This window comes from Antechinus flavipes, chromosome 1, assembly GCF_016432865.1.
Source record: "Antechinus flavipes isolate AdamAnt ecotype Samford, QLD, Australia chromosome 1, AdamAnt_v2, whole genome shotgun sequence".
In the NCBI taxonomy this organism is placed as follows: Eukaryota; Metazoa; Chordata; class Mammalia; order Dasyuromorphia; family Dasyuridae; genus Antechinus; species Antechinus flavipes.
This window is the reverse complement of record NC_067398.1, coordinates 268,766,073-268,786,056: the sequence shown is the minus strand read 5'-3', so window position 1 is coordinate 268,786,056 and position 19,984 is coordinate 268,766,073. Positions and strand designations below refer to the sequence as shown.

Genomic DNA, 19,984 nt, shown 5'->3' with positions numbered 1-19,984 from the left:
AAAGTTTCTGTGGTTCCTATTGAGGCTGTAGCTAAACCTAGCTGGCCCCAGGGTTTCCAACTTGCTGTTTCTGTGGAGCTAGCTGGAAGGTGTATGCACTTCACACTGGTTTATTGCATCTTTGGTACAGATCTATCTTCTTGGGTTGTCCTAGGAAGATCCCTGTTCTGCCACAAGTCTTCTTGATTTTTCACCACTCTGTTCACCCCGAGGCATAAATTTGTTCCATATGTGGGAGAAATCTGGAGAGCTTGAAATTTACTGATCTATTCCACCATCTTCCCAGAATCCTCCCCTTAAGAATTTGGGCATATTCTGGATGAGAATCCAGAAAAGGAGATAGAAAAGTAATAGTCATATAAGAAGAGAACCAGAAGAGAGTGGTATCTCAGAAACTTAGAGAGACAAGAATATTAAGGAGAAGATGGTGATTGACTCTGTAAGAGGCTATAAAGAAGAAAAAAAGATTGAGGAAAAAAAGCATTGGAATTGATAATTAGGAGATCATTGTAACAATTCCAGTGGAATGATGAAGCCAGATTGTAAGTTCAGAAAAGAATGAAAGTAGAAGTAGCAGAGGCATCTTATCACAGATGGCCTTCTTAAGCAGTTTTTTCACAAAAGGCAGAAAAGATAGAATATTCGAGTTAGCAGTGATTAAAGGGTCAAGTGAGAGTTTTTTGAGGGTAGGGAAGAAATGGGTCATGTTTGTAGGCAATAAGGAAGGAGCCAGTGGATAGGGAGTGATTGAAGATAAGTGATAGACTGGGGATGACAGGGGTCAATCTCTTCAACCAAATTACCTTGCAAAGAGTAGAGTCCCCTCTTTATGTGGAAGAGGGAACGAAGGAGAAGATAATTGAAAAAAGAAGAGAGGATAAGAGGGAGTTCTTAGTAAATGGCCTTACTTTTTTGTGTAAAATATGAGGCAAAGTTCTTAGCTGAGAGGATTGGCTGGGGAGAGGGGAATTCATGAAGTATTTGAGAAAGGATTAAAAAAAAAAAAACTTTAGAAGACCCACTGTGAAGAGTGGAATAGTGAGTTTATAAATGAAATAAATATATGATTGCCTATTAGCAGTCAGGGCCAAGTTGAGGATTATTAGATAAATGTATAGTAGATTCAATCAGAAGGGTTGCATGATTTACTCTACCTTTGTTTTTTTATTTATTTTATTATTTATTATTTTATTTTTAATACATATTTCTTTATGAATCATATTGAAAATCAGAGAAAAATCTGAACAAAAAAGAAAAACCATGGGAGAGGAAAAAAACACAGGGGAAAAAAAAAGTGAACATAGCATATATTGATTTATATTCACTCTTCATAGTTCTTTTTCTGGATGCAAATGGCGTTTTCTAACCAAAATTTATTGGGATTGCCTTGGATCACTGAATCACTTAAAAGAACCAAGCCTTTCATAGTTAATCATCGCACATTCTTGCTGTTATTGTATACATTGTATTCCTGTTTCTGCTTGTTTTGTTCAGTATAAATTCATGTAAATCTTTTCAGTCCTTTCTATAATCAGCTTGTTCATAATTTTTTATAGAACAATAATATTCCATTATCTTCATGTACCACGACATATTCAGTCATTCCTCAATTGATGGGCATCTATTCATTTTCCAGTTCTTTGCTACCACAAAAAGAGCTGCTACAAACATTTTTGCACAGGAGAGTCCTTCTCTTTCCTTTTTGATTTCCTTGGAATACAGACCCAGTAGTGGCATTGCTGGATCAAAAGGTATGCCCAGATCGTTAGCCCATGGGATATAGTTCCAAGTTGCTCTCCAGAATGGTTAGATCATTTCACAACTCCACCAAGAATTCATCAGTGTCCCAGTTTTCCCCTCACTCCCTCCAACATTTATCATTATATTTTACTGTTACCTTAGCCAATCTGAGAGGTGTGAAGTGGTACCTTAACATTGTTTTAATATGCATTTCTCTGATTTGTGTGACTATAGATAACTTTAATTTCTTCATCTGAAAATTGTCTGTTTATATCCTTTGACCATTTATCAATTGGGAAATCACTTTTATTCTTATAAATTTGACACAATTCTTTACATATTTTAGAAATGAAACCTTTATCAAAAACACTGGCTATAATTTTTTTTTTCCTAACTTTGTACTTGCCTTTTAATCTTGTTTCTGTTGGTTTTGTTTGAGCAAAATCTTTTTAATTTTTTAAAACAAAAGTTGTATTTATGATTGTAGGTAGTGTTACTTAGATACACTGATGTATCAAGTAGAATGTTAGAATCCTCTATAAATTCTATTTTTCTTCTCACAGAATTTGATTAGAAAGAAATTAAGCATTAGATCATTATTACTTCCTATTCCTTCATATTTACATCCTGATGAGAATAATTGTCATGCTGGAGCTGTTGATGAAAAATTAAGGAAGCCATGGACAAGTGGTATGCTTTCTCTTCTGTTTTTATCCTTAAATATTTGTTTTAAAAGAACACTTAAGATTTTTAATAATATTTGGCAAGCATAGTGTTTTTCTTCTAACTGGTTATGATCTTAAAAGTTAGGTTAGGGCCTAGTAATAATAGGCAGAACTCCAGAAATTCTTAATTTGATATTTTTGGAAGCCTTTAAGCAAGAAAGTTTGGAATACAGAAATATGCATATAAAATAGAACAAGCAAAATGTAAATTAAGCCCTTTAAGTTTAAATATTGTGTATCTTTCCTTATCTTTAACACTGATATCTAAAATATATGAGTACATTTTCTTTTGAAATTATGGCTTATTTTAAAGTATAAAAACTAAATTCCTTGAATGTAATATTAAGCCTTTAATTTGAAAAATGTTATTGCTATTTTTATTAAGACATTTAAGAAATTGCTAGTTTACTTAAAGGTGAAAAAAATGAATTACTTTTATCAGGCCTCTTATTATCTTTTAGAAGACTTCTCATAAAACATTGTTTTACATAGCATTTACATAATAAGATCTATGTACTAGCCTGTTTGGAAAAACTAGCCTGTTTTGCAAAAAATAAAAAAAAATAAATAAATACAGAGTTCTTGCTTTTAGGAGGTTAGTCTAATTGCAGAGAAGAATTATACCGACATAAAATAGAAATAAAAATACTGAACTGAATTTAATTATGTCTAAAAATGAGTGACATAAAGAGATGCTGTATTCAGGAGGATAGATAAGGGAGGGAGACTGGAACCTTTGCGAAAAGTATTATAAAATAAGAATAATGAGTAGGATTTGAATAGGAGAAAAGCAGTAGCATAAGAGGGACATGAGCAAAGGTAGAAAATGAAAATAAGTGTGATGTGTTTAAAGGAAATTGATCTGATTGAACTAGAAAGAAGTTTTGCTATAATATGGTGAGAATATTTAAGTATTAGCAAATCATATCATCAGGAAAATAAATCTGGGAAAAGATAAGGATCACATTATTCTGGAAAATTCAGAGTTCCTTAAACTTATAATGAAAGAGAATTGCAGAGGCTAATATTTTTTCTATTTTCTCTTCTAGTCTTAATTCCCGTATCTCTACAAATGAAGGATTTCTTAGTTTTGGATGAGTGGAAGACAGCTGTTTTTGTAGAGGATGTTCCTGAAAAGTAAGTGTCATTAAACTTGCTTCTTATTGTATCTGGAGAAGAATTTAACATGTGCTTACTTACTAAGCATTGTGTGTGTGAGGGGCAAGTAGAATCTATCTTTACTTTTCCAACATCTTCTTTTGAATGAAAAATCACTTCCAAAATATTAATAATAGCCTAGGCAGGGGTCCTCAAATTATGACCCGTGGGCCAGATGCAGCAGCTGAGGACATTTATCCCCCTCACCCAGGGCTATGAAGTGTCTTTATTTAAAGGCCCACAAAACAAAGTTTTTGTTTTTACTATAGTCCAGCCCTCCAACAGTCTGAGAGACAGTGATCTGGCCCCCCTATTTAAAAAGTTTGAGGTCCCTTGGCCTAGAGGGTCACTAGGAGAGAACCTTGGTTGGAGTGCTTTAAAATGAATCAACCTAGATAGCAGTTCCTGTCAGTTAGAGAATTACTAGTTGCACTTGTCCATTTGCTTTAGCTTTTATTTTCTTTTCCAGTCTCTTACCTCCTTGTGAATAGCCTAGGATACATATAAACATTGGATTGTTACAGAAAGTTCTATGTTAGGCGAAGAGCCATCTATTCCTCCCCCACCCTATTCTTAGTCATTCTGTAAACTAAAGTTTCAGGGAGAAAAGATTCAGACATTTTCATTTATATTTCTGTGATGACTGCATATTTTAAAATCAGCCAGAGTCAGAAAGTCAGGATAAGGGAAAATCCTTGACCTTTATTCTTTGCAGAGGTGAAGGGGAATGGCAATATGAAGTGAGAGCGATGGAGACACGAATCCGGCCAGCAGTGCCTCTGGCTCTCACACTCCACCCCTCAAATCCTCTAAGCAATCTCCTATACAACATAGCAAACTTGCACAGAGCGTGGGCAGGGCCATTCTTTCTCCAAGCATATATTAATAGAGTATTGTCCAATTGTTAATTAACCTCAAATGCTTGGGACCTCAGTGCAAGAGAGCTTTAAGAGCTTCAGCCCATTATATCTTTCCTAATCATTTATGTAATCTGATGCAAGATTTTTAAAACAGTAGAGAATCAAAAGTCAGCATTTTTTGAGCACTAGCTCTAGAAATCAAATAAGGGATATAAAAGAAGTAGAAGATTCTTTTCTAATAGAATTTTCAGTCAAGTCAGGAAGGAAAACATGTACATCTAACACTAGGGAAATGCTGCCTTACTGGTTCAAGGCTAGAGGTGCCCCAAAAAGAGAAGTAGAAAAAGTGGTGCTTTCTGTACAGTTTAACTTGTGTATATGATAGATCATTTATTCCTTCACAGAAGAAGGATCTCTGCATCAGTAGAATAATTTAGATATAATTCAGTAACTAATTTACAGCTACTAAAACAGTGATCCAGGAAGCTAATATTTGAACCTTACTGGGACTATAATATAAAGTCTTCAAGACTACTAATTGATTGATTTTAAATTTCATCTCCCCCTTACTCTGTGCACACATGTAGCTGGTAAAAGCCTACTTACTTTCTTTTGATCATTTTTTCCAGTCAAATAGTTACACTGTGAACCACCATTGCCTCCTCTGGTGAGTATCACTTCCAGGGCCATGCCCTGGAGGTAATGTTGCCTCTGCAACTTTAGACTTTGAGATTTTTTTTCTAAATATACAAGGTCACTGGTTGTGGAATTGAAGATAGGGCAGCTGGCCTTTCTCTACCTCACTAATCTAGATACAATTCTGAATAATCTACACCCTTTAAAGCTGAATAAGAAGATTAAAAAGTGGTTGGACATATAATCCCTTTAGTGTATCCCCTGAGTTCAAGTACAGCAATCAATTAGAAAACTTTTTTCATATCCCATTGCAAGCAACTGAATTGTTGAACAGAGAATTAAGGAATTCTCATCTTTTTACAATGCCAGTACCTGAATTGTATGTGACATTAAATACTTCCCTCCTCCTCATCCCCAAACTTCCATGTAGTTGCTTGGAACCAGGAAAAACAGGGAACCAATGATAATCCCAAGAGATGGCAAAAATGATATCAAGTTGAATAACTCAGTTCTAGCTAAGTATAGAGAATGATTACTAAATATGTATAGATGACAATTCATGTAAAAAGAGGCAACTTTTGGGAATTGTTCACTATGTCAATAGTGTGACAAAAGCAAAAAAGCTAACATTAATAAAGGCACAAAAAGCAAAAAGGATTAAAAACTGATAGGGATGTCAGAGATTATGAAGTGCCACCAAGCACTAGGTGTTTATCTTAGTTTAGTTTACATTATATGTAAAAACAATTTATAGGATTCATTTTTACAAGATTTTGAGTTGTAAATTTCTTCTTCCTGACCTCTTCTCCCCTCTTTGGAAAATGGTATGCAATTTGATATAATTTATACAGGATATATCATGTAAAACATTTCCATATGTTTCCATATGGAAAAACAGCAAAAAAGAATAAAGTAAAAAAAAATGCTTGAATCTGCATTTGTAGTCCATCACTTCTTTATCTGGATATGGATAGCATTTTCCTTTGTGAATCTTTTGTACTTGTCTTGAATTGTTGTGTTGATGAAAAGAATTGAGTCATTCATAATTGATCATCACTATTTCTGATACTGTGGACAGTGTTTTCCTCATTCTTCATAATTTCTTCATAATTTCTTACTATACAGTAGTATTCCATTATATTCATATATCACAGTTTGTTCAGCCTTCTCTTAATAAAAGGGTATCCCCTCAGTTTCCAGTATTTTGCCAGTACAAAAAAAGCTGCTATAAATGTTTTTGCACACATAGGTCCTCTTCTCTTTTTCTTTTTTCCCTGGGACTTGCTCAAGGTCACACAGCTAGGAAGTATTAAGTATCTGAGACCAGATTTGAACCCCAGTCCTCTTAACTTTAGGGTTCATGCTCCATCCATTACACCACTTAGTTGTCCCTCTTTTTCCTTTTCCATTTTTTATTGATCTCTTTGAGAGACAGATCTAGTGATGGTATTGCAGGATCAAAAGATATACACAGTTTATTTGCCTTGTAGGCCTAGTTCCAAATTGTTTTCTAAATGGAGTTGTTTTAATTTGCATTTCTTTAATCAACAATGATTTAGAGTACTCCTCATATGCCTATAGATAGCTTTGATTTTTTCATCTGAAACCTGCCTGTTCATATCCTTTGACCATTTATCAGTTGTGGTCTTATAAACTGAATTCAGTTCTCTATATATTTGAGAAATGAGGTCTTTATCAGAAACACTTGCTACAGAGATTATTCCTCAGCTTTTTGTTTTGGTTAGATTGGTATTATTTGTACAAAAACTTTTTAATATAATCAGAATTATCTATTTTACATTTCATATTGCTTGCTGATCTCTTCTTTGGTCTTGAATTCTTCCCCTCCTCATAGTTTTGACAGGTAGACAATTTCTTGCTCTGCTAATTTGATTATAGTACCATCCTTTATGTCTAAAACATATAATACCCCTTTAACCTTTAACCTTAACAACATCTTGGCATGAAAAATGCCAATTCCATTCGGAGAGAACTATGGAGACTAAATGTGGTTCAAATTACAGTATTTTCACTTTTTTTTTGGTTTGGTTTTTCTCCTCTTGTACTGATTTTCCTTGCATATTATGAAAAATATGGAAATATACGTTTAAAAGAATTACACATATTTAAACTATATATGATTGATTGTTGTTTTGGGGAGGGGAGAGGGAAGGGATTGAGGAAGGAAAAAATTTGGAACACAAAAGCTTTGCAGAAATGAATGTTGAAAACTATCTTTGCATGTGTTTGAAAAATTAAAAAAATTTTTGCTATGTTTCTTATGCTTTCATTCTCTTTAATAAAATTATTGATTGTTTCTGTGATTCGTTCTTGAGACCCATTTATTCTTTAGGATTAGATTATTTAGTTTCCAATTAGATTTTGAACTATCTTTCCACTGCTCTTTTTTGAATATAATTTTTATTGCATTATGATCCTAAAAGAATGCATTTAATATTTCTTCCTTTCTACATTTGATTTTAAAATTGTTATGCCCTATCATATAGTCAGTTTTTATGTAAATGCCATGTGCTGCTGAGAAAATACGCATTCCTTTCTTCTCATTCAGTTTTTCTCCAAAGGTATGTCATATCTAACTTTTTAAATATTCTGTTTACCTCCTTAGTTCCTTTTTTGTTTATTTTTTATAGGGCTTCAAGTTTTGGGAGGGGACATTTGAGGTCCCCAGCTAGTATAACTTTTGCTCTCCATTTCTTCCTATTCACTTAACTTCTCTTTTAAGACTTTGGATGAGATACCACTTGGTGCATATATGTTTAGTATTGATATTGCTTCATTGTTTATGGTATTTTTTTTTTTTAGAAAGATATAGTTTTCTTCTTTATCTCTTTTAATTAGATCTATTTTTACTTTACTTTGTCTAAGATCAGGATTATTATTCCTGCTTTTGTTTTAATTCAGCTGAAGCATAATAATAGATTCTGCTCCAATCTTTTTGTCTTTATTCTGTGTTTCTCTGCTTCCAATCTGTTTCTTGTAAACGACGTATTGCGGGATTCTGGTTTTTCATCTTTGCTATCGGCTTCTGTTTTATGAGGGAGTTCATCTTATTCACATTCACAGTTATACTTACTACCTGTGTATTTCCCTCCATCCTATTCTTCCTCCTGTTTGTTCTGTCTTCTTTTACCCTTTCTCTCCTGTTTTTCTTCTGTCCACCACTATCCCTGATCTGCCTTCCCTTCTTGTCAGTCCCCAATTCCCCCTTTACTTAATCTCCTCCCCTCCTACTTCCCTATTGGATAAGATAGATTTCTGTTTTAAGCTGATTGTATATATTAATTATTCTCTCTAAGTCAGTACTGATGAGAGAAAAGTTAAAGCAATGTGTTTCACATCTTCCCCTTCACTATAATAGATCTTTTGTGCGTCTTCAAGTGAAATAATTTATCCAAATCTACCTCTCCCTTCCTTCTGTACCCAGTGTACTCCTCTTTCTCATCCCTTAATTATTTTTTATATAATTCTCTAAATGTTAAGACCCTAGGTCAGCTATAGGAAGTGAAGTGACCCACAGGAAGCAGGCAACATTGGTCAATGATGGTTACTTCCTTTTAGTTTATCCAATGAGAAGGCTTGGGTCTTTTGCTGTCTTAACCAGCTCCTTCTTCTAGCTGATCAGATCAAGGACCACATGTTGGGAGCTGAGATATCTTGCAGGTGTGCTTGGGCCTCTCCCTACAGGGACTAAATAAATGCTTTCTCTTTGTACCTGATGATGTCTCTGATTAGTTAATTTGGGAAAGGGGTCTAGCACCTGTCCCACACAGTTTGGAGGAGAGAGCTGAAGTAGGGAGATTTGGAGGCTAATGCAGTAGATAAGAGGTTATATGTGTCTGAACCAGAGTGTGACTGTGTAAATAGGAAACAATGGGAGAGATTTTGCCAATTAGAAATAGATGATAGAGTAAGCAATTGGTTAGATATTTGAGGAAATGGAGAGCAAAGTTCAGCATGACATCTATTACAAATCTCTGACACATTGTGTTGCCAACTTGACCAATTACTAAACCTTGCAATACTCTAAGGCCCAGAAGTATCAAACTTTCTGCCTGGAACCTGTAAAACTCAAGCTGCAACTCTAAAAATTAAAATGTAATTGAGAAATGTTTAACAAAATAAATAGAAATATAGCACAATATAGATAATGTTAATTTGTAATTTTCTAAGTCGATATGTGGTATTTGAATTTGATACCACTGCTATAAGGCAACTCTCTTAAGACTAAATCCAGTGGAAATGCCAGTTATTAAAGGTAGTTTCCTACTCTTAGGAGTTCACTATATCAATGAAACCAAAAATTCAGGACTTTCCCCTTTTTTGTAAATAACTTTTTCTGTCACTCTCATTTTATTGTATTGTTCAATTAAATTCACATGTAAAATTATGAGTGTTAGACATAACTCTTTTCTTTTAGTGTCATCTTTTAAGTCAGTGCTTAGTTCTGCTTAAACTATTATTCTCCATTTCCTGTTCCCATTTACTTAGTTCTTGGATTTTATTTAACTTATTAATTTCTTCTTCTTTCTTTTATTTAATTGTTATTTTATCTTCCCTTTTGTTTCCTCTCTTTTACCATTCAATTCAAAAAGTAAATGAAAAATCTTCTTCACCTCCCTATCAAATTCTTAATTTTATTCATTTTCTTTTGCTGTGCTTTTTCTAAGAAGTGTTTTTCACTTTTTTCTATTCCTTATATCTCTTCCCTTATATAATCTTCTCTGAATTTTAGTTTCTGATTCATAGACTATATCCTTATTTGTTCCTTTACTGTCTCTATCTCTCATGGTGTTAAATCTTTTAGTATATCAAGAGTGTTCTCCCACTTATAATCAATTTCTATGTTTTTTTGCCTTGTTTCTGCTGTGGTTCATTCTTATAAATATTAGTGAATGAGGAAAGCATTGTTAAAAGTAGTGCCATGGGATAGAAATTACCCTGCAACCCAAATTGTATGGCCTAGTCCTACATCAGGGAAACTGCCTTCTTTGTGAAGCAAATCTAAGAACTTTTGGCCAGAACTAATTCTTCTATTATATCTAATACTAGTAGTTTGTTAGTAATATTCCCATGCCTTTATCATAACTTATTTTATATTATAATTTTTATGTACTTATCTTCTCAACTAAACTAGAAGCTTCTTTAGAGTAGCAAGTATGTCTTACATCCTGTAGTATCTAGCATAGTACAGAATCTTACAAAATTCTTATGTAAGAATGCTTAATAAACATGTATTCATAGTAACAGCTATATAACAATCAACTATGAAAGACTTGTTACTCAAATCAATACAGTGCTCCAAAAGCTAGTCATCTCAAGAGAGAATTGATGGGCTCTAAATGTACCTTCAAGCATACTTTTTTAATTTGATTTTTTTAAACATGACTGATCTGGAAATATGTTTTGTGTGAAATCATATGTATAATAAGTATCATATTGCTTGTCTCCTCAGTGAGTGGGCAAGGGAAAAAATTAATGCTATAAATAAATAAATTTAAAAATACACTTGAATTCACTTGACTTGAATTCAACTGTTACATAGTGGAATTGAAAGACATTTTTAAAAATTCCACTTCTTCACCAAGCTGGAACTTTTCCAGGAGCATTGAATGCGAAGTTAAATGAACATTCTCTAGGATTTCATATCCTAAAGATGGGGCTTTTTGTTTCCAGAAAGACAGAAGTTTTAAGTCTTTTAATTAAACAACAATGATTAAATCTAACATTTGTATAATGTTTTAAAGTTTGCAAAGAATTTTACATTATTTCATTTGATTCTTACAATAATTGTATCTGGTAAGTTCAGTAGATATGATTATCCTATTGTACAGCTAAGGATACCAAAGGTAAGAAGCATAAATTAATTTGCATAGTGCTACACAGGTATCTAGGATATGATTTAAACTCATTTTCTTGATCCCAACATTTTATTCCCTGTGTTATATGATGTCTGTATTTGCCTTTTTAATTCCAATTTCTTTCTTTAATATTGAGCATTTGAAGTAAAAACAGTACCAGTATTATAGTTAAATTTCTTTATTAAATCATATACTACAAGCATGCATTTTATGGAACATAGTAAGGCAAAACATACTTAAATAACTAAACATGTTTTTTTAATTTTTTAGGAAGACAGTTTCATACAGTATGTCTGATATTTACGACTTTGAAGAAGTTATTCCAAGTTCAAATCCATCTTCTCAAAGTGACGTAGAGAAGAGCTCTTTATTTATTCCAAATGAAGTTTTTCACCGTGTCACTTATTCTGAGACTTGCCCAGCACTTCAAACAACCAATCAAGGTAAAACATTTATAAATCTTAACTATGCATAATACAATACTTACTGATTGATTAATTTGTTCTGAGAATTAATTAGTAAAGATAGTTAGTTAAAAATATATTGAAGATAAGCCCTAACAACTGTATTTTTCAGCTTGGCTACACTGAAAAAAATAATGCATTTTATGGCATCCTTATTGTAAACTGGGTATTTTTAGATGACTCAGCAATTATCTTCTGAGTTTGAACAATCTTGATAGGCTGAAAAATGGCATCATTAAGTCAGATAAACTTAGACGTAGATAATAGTTGTTAATCTCCAAAGGGGTTTCATTCCTATTGATGTAATAATACCAGAAGTTTGACATAGTATTTCAAATTTTTTTCCAGTAAATTACATGCTTACAAATAGTGATATGATATGCAAACTGGACTACAATGTCCTAATTTTATATTCTTCCCATAGAACCATATCATATAATCATCATCACCATCATCATAAAAAGGATTGGCTAACTCCCTTACTGTGAGAAAATTTAATAATTCTAATTGATATGAATGTAATGATTTTCAGAAAATAGTTCATTGTTTTATCTATTTTTTTTCTTCAAACCTTTGTGGATTTTATAGATTTAGTGATAACAACAGCACAATATTAATTTTAAAAATAGAAATATGACTAAAAAATTACAATATAATTTTCATTCTAAGAGGGCTTTTGTGTATTATTCATTTTATATTTTATTGGTGTTTTTGGTTTTTTAATACCCTTCTACTTCCCAGTTACCATCCTACATAAATACCCATAGAATTCTACCTTGTTACAAAGAAAAGCAGTTAAGCAAAACATGCTATCAGGGTGATCCCCATTTGCAACATTCTGAATAGGTTCATCTACCATCTTAGCTACCAGTCCTCTAGAAACAAGATTGGTCATTGTACTTAATCTCACTTCTCATATTTTTTAATATTTTCATTATTGTACTTATGCATATTATTTCTGGTTCTACTACTCTTTATATCAGTTTCTATAACTCCATTTCCCTCTCAATTCTTCATACTGGTTCTAAAACTTCTATTTTTCCCAAATAACTTTCCCAAAAAAACTTTGCAGAGCATTATACACTTTGGATCACATTGTTAAGGGCTTTTCTTCATTTGTTTAAAATTATCTATGCCCCAATACTCTAATATAAAATAAGTCTGAAAACTATGAATTTATTAAAGTTAAAAATCTTTCAAAAATTAAGAAAATATCATTTGCTTAGGTAAGGAGAAGCTTGCATGTGTACAGAAAAGGTCTGTCTCCTTCAACTGTAGCATGGGATTTGTAGTTATTTGGTTCAAAGGAAGGCAGAATGACATCTCTAAGCTCTTCTCCCTCCTTTTCTCCAAATGAGCAACTTTCATTCCTGGGGAGAAGCAGTAGGTTGAAGCTGGAGGTCATTCTGTTTTCCTCAGAGAGAAGGAGTACTGGCTAGAATTATGTCTGCTTCTTTAACTGTTATTAGTCTAGGAGATATGGTTAGCTTTGTCATTTTGGGGAGGAAGTGTTTTGCCAAAGTTCCCTTTTGATGTCCTGACCTAGTTTCCCCATTGTCCTATTAGTTATTCTGCCTTAGGTTATAACCTTTCCCTCTTAATGTTTGATGACTTAAAGGTCTACCTCAGTTGCTCTGCCCCAAAACTCCAGGCTATAATCATTCCCTCTTAAGTGGTCGATGAGATAAAGCTTTTATATCTTTAGGTTATAGACATTCCTTCTTAAGATTTGACAGGATAAAGGTTTATCCACTTTAGATGTCATTAGAATATCAGTAACCTCCCTCCATTGTGTCATTTTAGGGGCCTCCCCACCATTAGGTTACTCCCATCCAGATACCTCCCCCAGCATTTCTCTCCATTTTATAAACTATTGAATTGGTCTCTAATCTCTTGTCTTGCCAAAAGGCATTACATTTTGGAGCTCCCCAGTGAGATAATTAGAAAATGAGCAGGATTAGATATAAGAGACTTTCGGGTCTCTACTTTGGGCAGGGTGGCTGCGGATCTGAATTCTTGGCCTGGAGAGGTCAGGCCCTCTCAGATTTTTTTCCAGAGCCTCCGGGAAAGAGAGCAGTTTCCAGCCACCACAACCTGATGGTAGACACCCCCATTTCAGCCACAGGAGAGAAGTCTGTCTGGGTGCTTTTTCGGGTACCATCTGGTTATGTCTTAAGACTTGTTTTTTTGATATGCTAGCATGTGGATTCCCAGAATTATGAAATGCTGACAGGCATAGATTCTGGGAGTAGGGTCTTCTGGATTCAGGGGATCCTACCTGGATGTCTCCTAAGACACATCTGGTGTGCCATTTAGCACAACTCTGGGGATTCCAGAGTATAAATCTGGGTGTCTTTTAAAGATACCATTGGCTTAGCCTTGTGTGTGAATAACTGGACGTGGTTGTCATTATTGGGGTGACTTGAGATGCCATTTGGCTTGATTCTTGATTAGTGTCTAATTGGATGCAGTTGTCACTATTGGGGTGTCCTTGAGACACCATTTGGCTTGGTTCTTGACTAGGAAATCCAGAACTCTGGACAAGGTAAAAGACTTTTTTTCTTTCCTTATCTTGCAGTGGACACTGCAGTTATCAAGTAAATGACATGCAGTCGTCAAGTAGATGACATGCAGTTGTCATTGGAACTCTAAGCTCTGGCATAATTCTTTAGGAATTGCTGCAGATTGACAAAAGGCCTTCTTTTGTCTGGCTCCGTCTCTAAGAGATATGAGGGAGGCTGCAAGGATTTGGAACACTAAAAGTTTTTACCTGTCCATAATCTAGACACTCTGCTGCCTCTAAAATCTTTCCTGGAGCAGATGCTTTGCTTGAGGAAACTCTCTCTGTCCAAATCCTTTTCTAGAGACAAAGGCCCTTCCTTTGCATCTCAATGCATTTCTAATCTTTTTTCATCACCAGAAAGTCCTGCTCTCAGGCAGGAACTCCAAGACACGAGAAGAAGTATCTCTTTAACAGCATTCCTCCTCCCCCCCTCCTCCCTCTCCCCTCCCCTCCTGCCCCCAGACCAAAGGGACCCATGGCCATTCTGGGGACCCCACCTCTCTCGGGGGTCCCAGGCCAGCACTCTCTTTGATCTGTTCTGGGGAGATAACTTAAGAGGAGCCATGTTTGAGCCCTTCTTCCACTCCACTATTAAATGCAATGGAGTTTCTAATGGTCAGTCTCTAGCCACGAGGAGAAAGGTCACTGAATTGGGGTGAGTTTAGAGATATGTCTCTGCCCACAGCTGCTACTCCCTGGACAGGGGTAAGCGGTCTTTCCTTCAGCTCTTGCTCTCCCAGCAAGATTTGGGGGCTTAGATGAGCTGCCCCGCCCTCAAGTTCCTGCTTGGAACTGCCCGAGGAGCCCTCGCCATTCAGGACACACCACACTGGATAAGATGGTATCTCTTCCTCCCCCACCTTTGCTCTGGCCTTTCCTCCCCCTTCTTCCATGGAGTGGGGAGTGTACAACTCAAGTTCTATTTCAGATCTCTCCCATGTGGCTTGGCAACTTGCCATTTAAATGCTCCTTCTTGGGGTTACTGTACAGTGGGGAGATTAGGGACTCGAAATTAATCTTCTCAAATCTCCAGAAAGGTTTTCACCAACTTTTAAAATGGAACTTTGCTAGCAATTTGGACAAGTGAGCCACGCTCCTCCCAGACCTTTACCTGGCTCTTAAAAGCCGAAGCTTCCAGCCCTCAGGAAGCATGCTTGTCCCATACATTTTAAAACGGGACTCTGTTTCTCTGATTTTGTCATCCTGTGTTAGAGCAATGCTCCTCCCATCACAGACTTTTCACTGTAGAAGCCTCAGAATTATGCTTTTGAATGCTCAGGGGACTATCTACAAATTCTGGGGATTTTAAGACGCCATTTGGCTTGGTTTTATGTTAGTGTCCTACTGAATGTCGTAATTGTGTAGTCTAAGTGTGATCAGTGTTCTGTATGTCTTGTTATGTTATTGCCTGTTTTATGGCTTAAGGTTTAAAAAAAAAAAGGCTCCGTTTGGATTATGAGAGCGAAGACTGGAGCAGACAACTTCCCTCAGGGCTATTCTTTCCAGATAGCCCTTGGTGTGTATTAAATGTTAAATGGCTGGTGGATAGTCTTTCTCTGTTATTTTTTGTCTGTGTTAAATGGCTGCTGTATTCTGTATAATTTGTTTGTCTGTTTTGTTAATTTAAGAGCTCTGTTAAATTTAAGAACAATGGTCAAATTTGGGAATTGGTTATTTCAATACTGAACTCCAGCTGGAGAAAACATTTGATTAGGAATTTAAAGATGATTCTAAATTTGGGAAATAAATTTTACTGTTGCCTATGCAGGCTATAATTGGCTATCTTTAAATATAAGATCTTAAAGGAACAATAGCTTGTTAAAGAAGTTCTGTTAACTTGCCTGAAAGGGGTCATGTGCCTCTAATTAGGTAAAGTATGTAACAAAAGGGACCTGACTTTTCTGAAAGCTTCGACTCTGGCCAAGTTGGAGCTTAGGAGGAGTCCATTGGGAATAATGGCCACATGGGGCCAGAAGGATAGAAAGAAACTATGCTGTTTCATTATGTGAAATGAGATAGGAAAAGTAGTTTTATATTATTGAGAATTTAAAGCTGTTGTTACCTATATTATAACATTGTAAATTATGCTTTAAATCCACCCACTGATTTCTACTACTTTAAATGTTGGGTGGGGTAGGGATCTTTTATAAAGATTTAAACTTGCTGTTACTTCAGCTATTGGAGCATCTTGTTATCCTGGAGTGAAGTTTAGTTTGACTTCCCTCCTCACCCTTGTCTCTTTGGAGGTGGAATAGGGAGAAGGGGAGTCACATGAAATCCTCTCCTCCCCCTCCCTCTAAACTGTTCTAGACATTTTTATCAAGTTGTAGTTACCTGGTTCTTGGCTAAAAGCAGCAAACTGATAAGGTTATGGTAAATATCTGTTTAGGATTTGTTATTGGAGGTAAAATTTCTTGGATTTGTAGTTAATATGTCCCTGCATTTTTTCCTCCTGTAACTGATTTCTATAATCAGTTTCAATAATTTCAATATAATAATATAATATAATAATTTAAATAAGAAATTATTAATTCAATTATGTCATACCTTGCTGTTTCCAATCTGGTTATCTGTAATCTTTATATCCTAAATACTTGAGCAAATAAGTATTTAGTCTGGTCATCTATTGGTTACTAGATATTGTGTGGATATTCAAGTTTTTTTAAGGTTTATAATTAATGAGAGGCCACATCTCATAGCAGTCCTTGTGGACCAGTCTTTCTATCTCAGACTGTTCTAACTTTTCTTTGATAGATTTATTTTTATTTCTAGATTTGGTCAAATTACAGATATATTGACTTGTTTCTGGAACCTAGATCAATCTTTGATTGTCAGCACACCACACTACATACATCTATCCCCCTCCCTGGATTGAGCATCTTCCACCCATTTTCATCAGGAAGCAGCTTTTGAGAACCATCGCCCCTGTAGTAATTTGGACTGATATGGGGGAGTGGGAAAATGGTTGACTTGTTAGACTTTTAACTGTATTACTGTGTGTTTAAGACTTGGGATGAAAATTGTTAAACTTATGTAACTATTGCTGTTACGTTTGAGGGACTTTTAGTCTATTATGTATATGCATATGTATATGATTTATATGTGGGATGGTTATTTGATATTTCCTTTCCCAAAGAAAAAAAGGGAGGAAGAAATAGGAAATTGAGGAAACTGATATATTTTCTTAGGCACTTCTGCCTTACCATCTATCTTACTAGTTCAGATTTAATTGGAAGTCCTTTAAACAGTCCTTTTCATTTTTTACTCCTTGCTTAAATTTACTAGACTTTGATTTGCTGGTTGTGCTTTAACTTTGAAATCCTTTATCCTGTTGGAATTGCCCTGGCAGATTCAGTTTTGGGGATTTTTTTTTTTTAAGAAACAACCAGAAATCAAACACCTGTCTTGAGACTGGCAGTCTCTCTGATCTGTTTCTCCACTCCTGTTACCCCAGGTCCTTAATTAGTATTTCAGCATACTTTAAAGGACCTTGGAGTTGATATCAGGCCTCTAAAAGCTTGGGGTTTGCCTGCCTTGGTCTAACTGCATAATCTGCTCAGAAATCTGATACTTTCTGCAGCCCTGTCTGTTCCTCTGGGCAGGGACAGGTGGAGCTACTCCAAGCCTCACCCTTCTCCCCTAGAGTGGGTTGCCCCTCTGAATGGGCAGCACAACTGTCTTGAGCCCTGCTGTTCTGTAAGCAGAGGCCAAGTCATGCACAAATGACCACAGACCTAACTCACAGTGATGTTCCCCAACTGCAGAGGACCTGACATGATTGAAATAAGGAACTTTGTGCATTGCTGATTAACTCTTGGGTTATCAGGGAGAGACTTGACCTTGCCATAAGTCCTTGCATTGTTCTAGCTTTATTTTGATTTTTATTTGGTCCATTTACTTCGCATAGGGTTGTTCAAAATTATGGTGCTAAGACCTTCTAGAGGAAGGTAAGTCAAAGATTTGAATAGTTACAAGAGAAAGAGTGGGGAATGTTGTGCCAAAGTTTCTTTTTGATGTCCTGGCTTAGTTTCCCCATTGTCCTATTTAATTAGTCTGCCTCAGGTTATAACCTTTCCCTCTTAATGTTTGATGAGATAAAGGTCTACTTCAGTTGCTCTGCCCCAAAACCCCAGGCTATAATCATTCCCTCTTAAATGGTTAATGAGATAAAGCTTTTATATCTTTAGGTTATAGACATTCCTTCTTAAAGTTTGACAGAATAAAGGTTTATCCATTTTAGATGTCATTAGAATATCAGTAATCTCCCTCCATTGTGTCATCCGAGGGGCTTTCCCCCCCATTAGGTTACCCCCATCCAGGTACCTCCCCCATTATGCCGTTGTTCTTGTCATCTTATAAAAAGCTTGCTCTCTGATACTTAAGTGCTGGACTCTTTGAGATGATAGTCTCGTCCAGCCCTGGGACCAAACATGGATCCATTGGTCCCAGTATTTCTCTCCATTTAATAAACTATTGAATTGGTCTCTAATCTCTTGTCTTGCTCAGTTTCTCCGGCATTACAGAAGGAAGACCCTAAGCTCTTTATCCAAGACTTGACTCTCCTACCAAATACCAAACCAACGATGAGCACATATAATGAATAGCAAAGAAACCTACTTATCAAAATTGGTAGCAAAACAGAAATCAGAGAAGGTATACATAGAAAGATGGAGAAATACACACACACACACACACACACACACACACACACACACACACACACACACGATGAATGATAGAGTTCTACCATTGGGAGAAAGCTAGCTCTGTTTGACTAAAAAAGAGAGTCCTGGCTCTCCTGAAAGAAGTCTCTAGAGTAGTAAGATGGGGCTGAGGACATGAGCCTAGCTGCTTACTCCTCTCTAGTCTTCCCAAAGTCTTCTCCTTAAGGGTTAGCCTCTTCCATTTTCTCTTTTAGAGCTGGAAGTCAGAAGAACTTAATATTTGACAAGATCTAAAGCCCAAAGAAGCCTAAAGGAAGGGACATTCTTCCTCCCTTCAATTCAGTCCCAGCCCTCATGCAGGAAGGGGCATTCTTGTATACCACTGCTTCTGCAGCTTTTTACAGTCACAACCCCTTTTTTTTACCTGAGAAATTTTATGACCAGGTATATAGTATATAAAATAGGCATACAAATCAAAATTTATCGATAGTAAATCATAATTTCACAATCCCCACATTCAATTATGAGACCAAGTATGGTATTGCCAATAAGCAGTTTGAGAAGCTGAGCTCTCTATCAATAAGGAGAGAATCTCTTACCATCCAACTTTGGGATAGGAGTTATTATAATTATTAGAAGTATTTTAGAAAACTCAATAATCGATTATTATTTAGACTGTGATCAGTCTTTCCATTTTATCCATATATAAATGTATGTATTTTTTTATACTTTCTCTGAATTCTTAGATTAGCATCAAAAGTATACCTTGGAATGTATTTTGGGTTTTTCTGTTTTTGTATCCCCAGGGCCAAGCATAAAACTTGGCACATAAGTAGTTAATTATTAAATTTCGATTCATAGAAACTTCAAAATATATAAAGTACTTTGCTTGTATTATGTCATTTTGATCTTGCAACAATTCTGTAAGATTCAAATATCATCCCCATTCTACAAAAGGAAGTTGAGATTCAAAGAGACTACATGTCTTCTCATAGTGTTAAATTGAATCTAAGTTGCCCTTTTACCAAGTCCTGCATTACCTTGATGTGAAGATTTTTTGAAAGCCAAAGATATTTTCTCTTTAACTTTGTTTTTAACTTTAGAACTGTTTTTGCCTCATTTCTGATTGATCTTATGTTGGATTCTTACAAGGTACCATGTCAGTGGAATTGATAGAGACAATAGTTACCTAATTTAGCATGGTTCAGTATGATTGATCTGATCCTACAAGGAGTTGTTATGGGCCAGAACTTGAAACAAGATACTAAGTGGAATTGAGGAGACAATAGTTAAAT

The 19,984-nt window shown here is 35.3% G+C and overlaps 1 protein-coding gene across 1 annotated transcript in view; it reads left to right on the top strand.

Moving 5' to 3' along the window:
* Positions 1–529: 529 nt before the first annotated feature.
* The window catches only part of SHOC1 (shortage in chiasmata 1), a 133,565-nt gene continuing 114,110 nt past the window's right edge, over positions 530–19,984 (top strand). The window contains 4 exon segments of the mRNA XM_051972417.1: positions 530–542; positions 3,515–3,602; positions 11,269–11,441; positions 14,766–14,866. Of these exon segments, the coding sequence (XP_051828377.1) occupies positions 530–542; positions 3,515–3,602; positions 11,269–11,441; positions 14,766–14,866 (375 nt within the window).